The sequence below is a fragment of the Ostrinia nubilalis genome, chromosome 9, assembly GCF_963855985.1.
Source record: "Ostrinia nubilalis chromosome 9, ilOstNubi1.1, whole genome shotgun sequence".
NCBI lineage: Eukaryota > Metazoa > Arthropoda > Insecta > Lepidoptera > Crambidae > Ostrinia > Ostrinia nubilalis.
The window spans coordinates 13,228,126-13,240,170 of NC_087096.1; the positions used below are offsets into that span (position 1 = coordinate 13,228,126).

At 33.3% G+C, this 12,045-nt stretch overlaps 1 protein-coding gene across 2 annotated transcripts; it reads left to right on the plus strand.

The window, feature by feature from the left end:
• Positions 1-4,761: 4,761 nt before the first annotated feature.
• Positions 4,762-8,557, plus strand: LOC135075034 (protein IWS1 homolog). 2 transcript variants are annotated; one of them, XM_063969405.1, is made up of 5 exons: positions 4,762-5,861; positions 6,063-6,161; positions 6,272-6,346; positions 6,540-6,611; positions 6,817-8,557. In XM_063969405.1, coding segments are annotated over exons 1-5 (675 nt in total). In that variant the 5' UTR covers positions 4,762-5,859; the 3' UTR covers positions 7,244-8,557. The 2 variants fall into 2 exon arrangements, with proteins under 2 accessions (XP_063825475.1, XP_063825474.1); XM_063969404.1 differs by having other exon boundaries at positions 4,762-6,161.
• Positions 8,558-12,045: the final 3,488 nt, after the last annotated feature.

Sequence of the window (12,045 nt, forward strand, 5' to 3'; positions counted from 1 at the left end):
AAAATTGCAGGCTTTAATCCACCTAAAAATTCAAAAAGTACAACATTAATTTAATTAATTTCAATTTCCTAACCGCAATTTTTTTGTAAAAACTAAATAAATGACATTTTCACCATTTAGCTTAGTCGTAGAATCTGTTCTATCTCCATCTCCTTTATCTTTTTAGCGAACAACTTTCATTTTAATTTTTGCGCTTTTTCCACAGCGTAGTTCTTTGTCAGTTTGTCACAATTCTCAGTGCTCATTATTCTTTCCCATGTTTACATTAGCACATTTCGTCCATTTGCGACGACACTGTGATATATCAAAAACAATGGTTTTACAGAAATCGACTTTTAAACTTTTGAATGACCATAACTCTTAAAATAAGGTTAGGATTACCTAATTGTGTATGAAACGTTTAAAGATTAACTATTAATGAATTTAAATATTTATAGTAAGACATAACTTTGCGTCTAAACTGATGAAATTATAGCGATTGAAAAAAAAAGAGACAACTTATCACGTTATTCTAGTAAAAAATAATATTTTGAAGATGGCAAGTTCAGTTGTCACGTTGTAGATGATATAAAAAAATATATTTATATAAGTCATTATTTAGATAAAACGTTGATCTTGAAATTTTTTTTTATTTTACTAACATTACAATCAGTAAAAATGAGGTAATTATTGGAACAGGCGAATATTTCGCTTTGCCATGTTAAATTTCACTTATAAAAATATTATCTAAGTAGACAGACAGTTGTATACATACAATATTTAAGTTCACATTAAGTTTTCTTATTCTAAAACCTAATACTTATCAAAATAAACGAAAAACTCTCAAAAGTAAGACCTCGTAAACTACTACAAAAAAACACAGTAAGAGAAACTGTACTAAGTATGTATGTATGCAGAAAAAAAATTGTAGGTACCTACTAGGTTAGTAAATAGATTTTTTTAACAGACTAGTTATGACAATTTAATCCTAAAACTATCAACGCAAAAATCGCCGTCTCCGGCGCATAAAATGGCAAAAAAGTTCTTTTAATTTTTTATACTTATTTAAAATTAAATTTATAAAAGATATTTAAATAATGTATTAATAGTGAAAAATAACAACCACTATTATTTTATAAATAATGTAGCCATTTTATTGGCGTAGTTTTTCTGCAATAGTTATACCTATTGCAATATTATTATACAAAACAATGTTGCGCCCGCCAAAGTAAATTTCGGCAAGATGCGATAAAATTCCATCAATTGCTGATGATCTGTAATTATATTAAAACATTAAAATACCTTTTTTTGCAGAAAGCAAAACATAGCCAATACAGCTAAGTAACATTGAATAATTACATAATAATAAATAAATAAATATCTGGGGTCATCCAACGCATTGCTATTCTAGCATACTTCTACTAATAGATAATTTTGTTAGCTATCGTCTTAGATTAAGCTAATCTAAGGCTATTGTATGATAATATAAAATATTTTGCTTGTTGTATCTGTAAAAACAGACAGTCGTATAAGTATGTTTTATTTGCACTGTATTTCTAGTATTTGAACTATTCTTCAAAACGAATGTATGTTTATCAGTCTATATCTACTCATATTAGTTCCGACGTTATTTTAGCTCAAAGAGACCCTTTCACAGCGCTCGCATAGCGCTGTTAGTCATGTTGTCGGATTAGGTTGTGGAATTCCTTCAGGCAGTGCATCGCCACAAATGTTAACCTTTGCTTTTTTGCATTGCTAGTCCCCATCTGTAATGATATCTGGAGTTTAGTATTACTGTTTAGCGTATACAACGTGACAAGTAGATATACCATTCAATATCAATAACATGTATTCTGCAATAACAGAACATCAACAAATGACCTACAACATATTTCCAATATAGGAAAAATTTTCATCATCTACAACGTTACTAGTTAAGATGTCCCGATGATACTTCGATTTTCTTACAAGAATAACGTGACATATAAATAATTTATCTTTTACTTTGCTTTTTGTTTTAGAAGAACACTGTGATAAGTATGACGTGCCACATTGTCGAATAAAATAAAAATATTTTAAAAACTTACCTTTGTCATCAATACCGCGGTATCCTCGAGATGTCACGTTTTTCTTAAAAACGAAGAGCACCTCACATCTCAAAGCGCAGGTGGCAACTGAACTGTCACAGTGTCGAAGCCAACTAGATCGCCGAACGAGCCAGCGCTATAACGTAATATTTTGTCTCTTTCTCTCATAGTATTGTTGTTTTTGGAGTAACAAATACCCTGTTTTTGGAGATAAAAGAACGCAAGATCGCGGTTCAGAATTTCGGTAAAACAAAAAATCGTATATGTCGAGATGTCACAGTGTCGTCGCAAATGGGCGATTTACATTAACACTGTATAAGGACACTTCTTTAATCCAGATCTCAGGGCCCTTGGGATGGTTACAATGATAAATCGTAGTTAGCGGAAAGCCGAGATACAAAGGAAGCTTATCTACAGTATGTAAATTCATAGCGATTTAGTTTTGCTTTTACATTGGTAAGTAATGTTAGGTTTTAGCCAAATGACGTCCTCTGCTGGACATCAAGGATGGCTGAAACGAACGAACGAAATCATCATCATCATCTCAGACATAAGACGTCCACTGCTGAACATAGGCCTCCCCCAATGCTTTCCATGTTGCCTGGTTGGAAGCGGCCTGCGTCTAGCGCCTTCCTGCTACCTTTATGATGTCATCGGTCAACCTTGTGGGTGACGTCACACGCTGCGAACGAACGAAACGAACGAAATGTTAGGTAGTTATCTGCCACCTTTACTTTTGTGGTTTGCATAATATGCCAGAGATGGCAGGTTCAATACCTGGACAATGCAAATTGAAAAGCTTATATTGTTTGTATTGGGTATTTTCATATCTTATACCTACAAATGTGAGAATAAAAATTAATTTATAGGCACAAAAGCTATTTCAAAGGATAAAAAATTACAAAGAAAAACTGTGCCAAAAAGTAGTTAAAGTAGTTATTTCTACAACGCTGTGTTTGATAAAATATGTTGTCATTTTATTTGAATCATCCCGTTGAATTACGAGTATTTCTCAAGTTTTGGGTTTAAAAAATACAGAATCTTTAAAGATTCACCCTGTATTATACCTTGAATTAGTTTTTCTTTCGTATATCGTCCCGATATCGCATTTGACGTAATCTTGGCTTCAAACCGCGTCCCTTATTCAAATTCAATACCATTCAATCTAGGAGCACGATCCTGGGGGAATGCGAGTAAATGCAGTTTTTCATTTATTTTCACGTAAATCGTGTAGCGCAAAGATTGTGTTTTCAAGCTAGATAGTGAGCCATTATGTAGTATACTGTAGGCCTAAGATGCGCGCCGTGATAACTTTTATCGACGTCAAAATGTATGGGCAAAATCGATAAAATGGCGTGATAACTGCTTATCGCGGCGCGCATCTTAGGCCTACTAGTAGGTTATAATTGTTCGTTCTAATTCACTTTCTTCTCATTCGCTTCCTTCGGCCGCTCATTCGAAGAAAGTTAATTAGACCGAACAATTATAACAAAAGAGTGAATTAGGATCTAAAACTTGTTTTATGATTCAGTTGAACGCAGTCTTTATAAATTGTTTGATTATGAATTAAACGCTCCCTATCGTACCTACTAATTGCTTTTGCTATTTATTTATGATATTTCTACATTCTACTGTACCTACCTTAAATCAAACGTTTGAGTCCAGTGGGCACGCGACGTATCACTAAAACACTATGCACTAACACCAATGTTCTTTATGTCACAGCGGTCGTTTGCTCAAGGTATAATTTTAGTCCGTTTGATCGTACTAACACTTGGCAACTTTCAGATTTACTGAGCCCACTATGATGTACTTTCTAATTGTTTCCAGAATTTAAGTGGCACCTAGAATCGCTCAGCGACACTAGCCCGTTTGGTCGTACCAACAAATCTGTACTTCGCTTAGAAAACTAATCAAGGCGAACTGTTCGTCTTAATTGTAACTGAATGTTAGCACCTAAAATCAAACCTTTTGATTCTAATGACCACGCGACGTAAGTACTTATAACACCAATGCTCTTTATGTCAGCGGCCGTTTGCTCAAGGTATAATTTTAGTCCGTTTGATCGTACTAACACTTGGCAACTTTCAGATTTACTGAGCCCACCATGATGTACTTTCTAATTGTTTCCAGAGTTTTAGTGGCACCTAGAATCGCTCAGCGACACTAGCCCGTTTGGTCGTACCAATAAATCTGTACTTCGCTTAGAAAAGTTTTCAAGGCGAACTGTTCGTCTTAATTGTAACTAAATGTTAGCACCTAAAATCAAACCTTCACATGACAGTCCAGAGACTATGGCGTACACTTCAACACTGGCTCGATTGCGAATCATGTCATACGACAGTCAATTTGAGTACAGTATTTACAACAAAGGTTCCGTATGTAGGCATACATAATTAGAATCAAACATCATCAAAATTATGATATACTGTCTGAACTATTAAATTGTGTTTTTGTAATTATAATCACATCTAATAATTTATTATAAGATATTGATTTTTAACCGATTAAAAAAGGAGAGGTTCTCATCTCAAATATATTTTTATAGATAACGTGTTAACGTTTAGTGCTCTTATAACATTATTATTGAACCGTAGTTTTTACCCAAAAAGTGTGTTTCACAAACATTACACATTTGAACCTTTGAGTAAAGTTAACATTAAAGATCATGAACTTATTCTGAGTTTTTTTTTGCCTCACCTGACATAATATTGTAGAATTTCCATCGACGGATAAATGATTAAATAATTAATTAGTGTATAATAATGTTTTTAAATGTTAACAAAGGCGATAAAATGGTTTCAAATTATAATTTATATTCCTTATAAGGAACCCTAATCTTATAAGTTATAATGCAAGTATATTGTTACTGCTGAAACCACAGTTTTGAGCATGTAAGTACAGTCGGTAGTAAACATAACTCTACAAAAATGTTGAAACACTGCATTTATTGCTTATGTTATGTTTATCGTTTCTATAAACAACCAAAAAAACGAAATAATGCAATTAACGAGATCATACCTCATCACACGATCAGTCAATATGATCACATGTACCTTTACATAGTAAAACAACCTGAGTGGTTAGTGGTCAACAGGCCGCAATACTACGCAAGAAGTCCCGGGTTCGATTCCCGGCTGGGCAGAAATTGAAATGATGAATTTTAATTCCTGTGATGGGTCTGGGTGTTACTATGTATAATGTGTACCTATGTATTTAAATAGTTTTTAAGTAGTATATCCAATGGATATTATGTATTAAGCTAGCACCCATAACACAAGCATTTTAGTTGCTTACTTTGAAACTAGATGGCGCTGCGTGATATTATTCAAAGAAAGAAAGAAAGATAGTATGTTTAAGAAATAATCTAAAGTATGTAACAAGAAAAATATCCTAATATGAAAAAAAAATCATCATTTTTTTACGCCGACTGTACCTACACTGATTATGCGGACGTCTGAGTAAATTGAAACTTTTGTTTTTCACAAATGTTAATGTTAATCAGCAATAACATTTTGTAATTGCTGATTCTATAAAAAATTTTGGCCAGTGATCGTAAACCCTGTGTTTGAAGGTTACTTTTGTAATTATACATTATATTTTACCCGTTAACTAAGCGGTACAAATGGAAAAAATGTTGACTACCTCTTTTGCTGATCTTGCATTATTTTTAGATAAATTATGACCTCCAAATCGATAAAATTTAATAACTCCAGTAGTGCCACATAGTGCTCATCAACCTTCAAGGTTAAGGTATTCTTCAGCTTCAAGACCAATCTACAGCAACGAAATAATGTTCGTAAGTTTTTTTAACTTTTTTCCTTGTGTGTTTTATGAGAATAATAATGTGCATAATTATGAACTTAGGCAGTTCGATTTTTACAAGTTGTTTACTGTATGTTGTTATTGAATGTTCAATACATGTATTGTATTGAACATAATATGTCGTACCTGCATCATAATTTCGTCTTATAACTTTAACTCTATATTTTACAGGTCGGACTTTGAGTATTACTGCGACAAAAAAGCAGTTGCCAAGCGGCACGGAAATAAACGCGAAGACATAGATTCTGAAGAGGAAACATCTTGTAAAAGGTAAGATTTAATATAGACAAAGTAATATTCCAGTAATAAATCGATTTATTTTTGTTTGAAACAAGTGAAAATGATTATCGTTTTAAACTAATTTGATCGTTTGTTGGCAGGTTGAAGCAGCAGAGACCGCGAAAAACAGCCAAACATTTATTTGACGACTCTGAAGACGAATCAGTTAATAAACCGTAAGTTTTTAATCACTTTTATAACGTTTCACGTATTTACTTTGCGCTGTAATGTACCTATGTACTTAAATTAAATACGCGGGACTCACTTCTGTTTTGAAACAAATATTTATTAATTTATGCGAACAAAGACTCATACTTACAAATTCTGTTTATTACTGTTTTAAACTAATTTGACCGTGTTTGTTGGCAGGTTGAAGCAGAAACCTCGAAAAACGGCCAAACATTTATTCGACGACTCTGAAGAGGAATCAGTTAATAAACCGTAAGTTTTTAATCACTTTTATGACGATTGAGGTATTTACTTTGCGTTGTAATGATAATTGTATTTTGAAATAAATATTTAGCAAGCAAAGGCTTGGTATTCCGGTAGGAATTTTATAATTTTACCAGTTATCTCTCATTCCAACTAAAATAATTAAAACTGTTTAAGAATATTTAATTCAAATGTTGTTTTTTTTTTTTTTCAGAACTAAATCATCAGCGAAAAAGTCGTCTACCAAACGCAAGTCAGCAGAGAGCTCGAGTGGAGACAAACGAACTCGAACCTCAGGGTGGAAGCTGGACTTGGACGACGACGCGGACGTCGAGAGCAGTCGCGCGCGCAGCCAGCCCGGCCGCCTGCAGTCCGTGCTGACGCGCCGAGTGGCCGACGGAGTCCTGCGCCGCACCGCCTCTCTGCCTGGGGATCTCTTCGTGGAGTTGCGCCTCTACAACGCGGACGAGATACGAGCTGTGCAGCCGAAAGATCGTTGGGAGAAGGCGGTATTGTCACTCAAATACCAAAGCAGCTCTAACGCCGAACATCTTGACCTACTGCGGCAATTCGTCACGCGTGCGCGAGAGGCATTCGAAGAGGACGGTACTTTTTTCGCTGATAAAAAAAATAGTTCGTAATTTGTTATTAATTAGTTATTTAAGGTAATAAAATAAAATACTTTTTTATATCTTAGTTTTTTCACCCAGTCTATTTAATTTCATTCAAAGTTGTTAGGTAGGTTTTAAACTTTTTTATAATGTCTCAAAGAACGATATATTGCACAGTGTGCGATTTATCAATTAAAAGTAATAGTTTCTCAGCTCATCTCAAAAGTAATACACATAAAAATAATTCAGCAATAGAATTAGGAGATGGTATAGAAAAAATAAGTAGTGCATTCCGTAGTCGAATAGCTACGTATCGATTGCGCAATAGGGATGAAGGCGTGCAGACGCCAGCCGAGTTCCTGCGCAGCATGCGTGCGCGCGTGCGGCAACTCATACAAGCGCGACAACTAGCATTTAACAGCCTTAAAGTCAACTTCGAATTATTTGCAGAATTTTCTCTTAGAACTAATGACTCTAACAAATCTGAGCTAAAATCATTTGCTACAGAGAACTTTACCATACATAAGAACTACGCGTTTGATGAAATATTCTCACAAGCAATAGCTATTATTTCAACTAAAATTGACGAAATGCAAGAAAGGGACAGCGGTTGGTCTTTTCTCCGTAATTCGCACTTAGAAATTAACATAAACAAATTTAATCCTTTAAAAGCATCTCAATTTATAGATTTACCTAAAGCTTTAAAACTAAAACGAGCTTGTATTAATGTTCAAAACAGAGATAAATTTTGTTTTTTGTGGAGCATAATGGCAGCATTGTTTCCTGCTAAGAGTAATGCTCACCGAACTTCTTCATATCCTCATTTTGAGAACGTTCTCAATACAAAAAACATGTCATTTCCTGTAAATTTTTCGGATATAAAAACTTTTGAAAAGAATAATCCCAGTATAAGTGTCAATGTTTATGGAATTAAAAACAACACTAATATTGTTGGACCATTATACCGCACTCAGAACAAGAAAAAGAACCATATAAATTTATTATTTTTAGAAAAGGGAAATCTAACGCATTATTGTTGGATAAAAAATGTAAGTCGTTTGTTAAGGTCGCAAATAACAAAAAACCACAACAAAATATTTTTTTGTGATGATTGTATGGTGTTCTTTAAAAACGAAATTAAATTAAATACTCATATATGCGGTGGCGTTGCTACTGTTTTACCAAAACCCGGCACACTTATACAGTTTAAAAACTATGAAAAAATGCAAGACATGCCGTTCGTTATTTACGCGGATTTCGAATCGTTATTACAACCAAGTCCAAACGGACCGACTTCAAATTCTACGAACGTCTTCCAAAAACATGTTCCGGCTGCATTTGCATATTACGTTGCTTGTTCATATGACAGTTCCTTGAATCGGTACGTATCTTATCTTGGGAAAAAATGTGTTGAAATATTTATTGAGAATCTTAAGAAAGACATATCTAAAATATTAAAATTATATAAAAACAAAATACCAATGAAAAAGTTAACAGTAGAAGAATCGGAATCATTTTCTAAATCGAAGCAATGTTATCTTTGCAATCAGTTGTTATTTGACGATAGAGTGAGGGACCACTGTCACTTAACCGGCAGGTACCGCGGTCCCGCACATTCATACTGTAATCTCAAATACCGCTTACCGCAATTCGTACCGGTATTTTTCCATAATTTATCCGGCTACGATAGTCATCTATTTATAAGGCAATTGGGAGAAATATCGGGACCAATAAAAGTTATAGCCAAAAATAAAGAAAATTATATATCGTTCACTAAGTTTTTTACAACAGATGATAATCATTACATGGCAGTTCGATTTGTTGACTCGTTCAAATTTTTAGGGACAAGCCTTGAAAAACTGGTTTCCAATTTAAACACACATGATTTTACACATTTATCGCGTTTTTTTTCTGAAAAAAATCAGTTTGAGTTATTAAGGCGCAAAGGTGTATACCCTTATGAATACATGACTAACTGGGAATCGTATAAAGAAAAACAATTACCTTCACGCCATAATTTTTATAGTAGTTTGAATGAGTGTACTATTTCAGAATCTGACTATAAACATGCCGAGCGCGTTTGGAAAACATTTAATTTAAAAAATCTAGGAGAATATACAAAGTTATATTTAAAATCAGACGTACTTTTACTGGCCGATGTATTTGAAAAATTTCGGTATACTTGTAAAACTAATTATAATTTAGATCCTTCGTTTTATCTTACCGCTCCAAGTTTAAGCTTCGATGCTATGCTACTTTTGACCAAAGTAAAACTTGAACTAATTGAAGATTTGGAAATAATTCGGTTAATCCAAAAGGGTATCCGCGGTGGTGTTTGTCAAGTTTCCACTAGATATGCGAAGGCAAATAATAAATACTTGCCTGATTACGATCCATCTTCTCCAGATAATTACTTATTTTATATAGACTGTAACAATTTATACGGATATGCAATGTGCTCGTATTTACCTCATTCTGATTTTCACTTATTAAATGTGTCAGAATTTAATGCCGACGAAATTATAAACACGCCCGACGATGCCGAAGAGGGTTATATTTTAGAAATAGATTTAGAATATCCAGAACAGTTGCATGATTTACACAATGAACTCCCTTTTTGTCCCCAAAAATTTACTCCACCTGGCTCTAAAACATCCAAGTTAATACCTAATTTATACGATAAATTTAACTATGTTATTCACTATGTGCATTTAAAAGCATGCCTTGATCATGGTTTGAAACTAAAAAAAATCCACAGAGTAATAAAATTCAAACAAAGCCCTTATCTAAAGCAGTACATTGATCTTAATACCGAGTTGCGACAAAAAGCAACGTCTGCATTTGAACAAGATTTTTTTAAACTTTTGAATAATAGCATTTTCGGCAAAACATTAGAAGATCCGGAAAAACGGCTTGATGTAAAATTAGTAAATCAATGGGTTGATACTAGAAATAAAACTAAAAAACAGTACACTGCTCAGCAATTAATAGCAAGACCCAATTATCACAGCTCAACTGTGTTTTCTGAGAATTTTGTTGCAGTGCAAATGAAACCGGAGTCAATATTACTGGATAAACCAATTTATATAGGATTTACGGTTTTAGAAATTTCTAAAAGCCATATGTATAAATTCCATTATTCCATAATGAAACCATTCTACGGTAACAATTTACAACTTTGTTACACAGATACGGATAGCTTTTTGTACTCCATACACACCAAGGACGTGTATAAGGATTTGAAACGTCAATTTGAATCTTACTTTGACACAAGCAATTATGATGAAAATAATTTGTTTAACATTAAACGGCAAAATAAAAAAGTACCTGGTTTGTTTAAAGACGAACTAGGTGGAAAACTCATAACTGAATTTGTCGGTTTAAGATCAAAATTATATTGTATTAAAACTGAAAATAAAGAAATAAAAAAAGCCAAAGGAGTAAAAAAACCAGCTGTTAAGCAGTTACTTTTTAAAGATTACAGTAATGTCCTATTGCACAACAAAATTATTAAAAAAACAAATGTAGTATTTAAATCGTTAAAGCATGAAATATTTACTCAATCGGTAAATAAAGTGGCTTTATCATCTAACGATGACAAACGTATAATATTAAAAAATAATATAAATACAGTGGCCTGGGGTCATAAATCCAGCTTCTTTTAATGTTTCTATAGGTATTATAAGAGCCTACTTGTATTATAAATAATATGTTAATATTCTTTTTTGATAAATGTCTTAGTCTTGTTCTGTATTAAAATAATAATATTATGATGATATTAAATAGTCTGGGTTGAAATAATCTGTTCTTATTTTATGTTTAGATTAGGAAAATATTACTTATTATTAATTATACTTTTTACTAACTTTCTACTCTTAAGCCTGCGACTAACACTTATTGTATTTTATAATACTATTATTATTAAATTAATTAAAAATTATTATTATTATAATTATGAAATAAGTGCTTAATAAATTTTAAACCATCTATGATTTGTTGTTTGATTCATATTACCTATTTAATAAATATTTGTGAAAGAATCTTTCTAATAAACTTAATAACCTTATTTCATATTACAATATGCAATTTTCAATATGCTGACTCAAGACATCCGTTCACGTTTGCAAAGTCAACGATTTCGCAATAAAGCAAATCACATGTTTTTTACAATATTTCACCGACAAGCTCATTCACTCCATATCACTGCTCGTCTTCAGACTAGCAACGGATTCATTATTTTGTAAGTATTCAAGTTTGTAATTTTATGACTGTACCTTCTAACAAATTTTTTGAATTTATTATGATCACTAACAATTGTTATTTTTTCTTTTCAGACGATGCAAAACTCCGATATGAACATCATGCTTCCCCCGTTCACCTATGATCCCTGGGAGGGATTAACACAAGCTTGTTCAGATGTCCTGGGACAAGTTGGTGAGCCTCAAACCTCCCGGGAAAAGAGGGTTAGGCGGAAGACTGAGCAACCGGCAAGAAAGAAGGCACGTAGTACTGCAAAGTCCTACGTCATTTCCAAGGAGCGAACTAAAGGTTTACGGCTTATACAAATAAGAGTGTGTGACCTGACGAGAGAGCCTTCCGCTTCAACAGCATGCGATCCGGATGACAGTGAAAGTGATGATAATGTGATACTTAGTGCACAGTATGTAGTGACTGAAAATTATGATGAAATAATGGACATGACTGAATCAGTAATTAACCCTACAAGGCACCCAGTTCCATTTGTGGAACACCGACTTTAATCGTTCCTATAGCTATAAAACTATTAGTAGCGACATCTTTTGCATCTTATTAGAAGCTACTGACATTTAGCA

What these genes read in the sequence shown, in the direction of transcription:
- LOC135075034 (XM_063969404.1), top strand. Translation starts at nt 5,977, where the DNA reads ATGTTCAATACATGTATTGTATTGAACATAATATGTCGTACCTGCATC. An exon ending in GAGGAAACATCTTGTAAAAG is followed by an intron (nt 6,162 to 6,271) that starts GTAAGATTTAAT and finishes GTTTGTTGGCAG; the next exon opens with GTTGAAGCAGCAGAGACCGC. An exon ending in GAGGAATCAGTTAATAAACC is followed by an intron (nt 6,612 to 6,816) that starts GTAAGTTTTTAA and finishes TTTTTTTTTCAG; the next exon opens with AACTAAATCATCAGCGAAAA.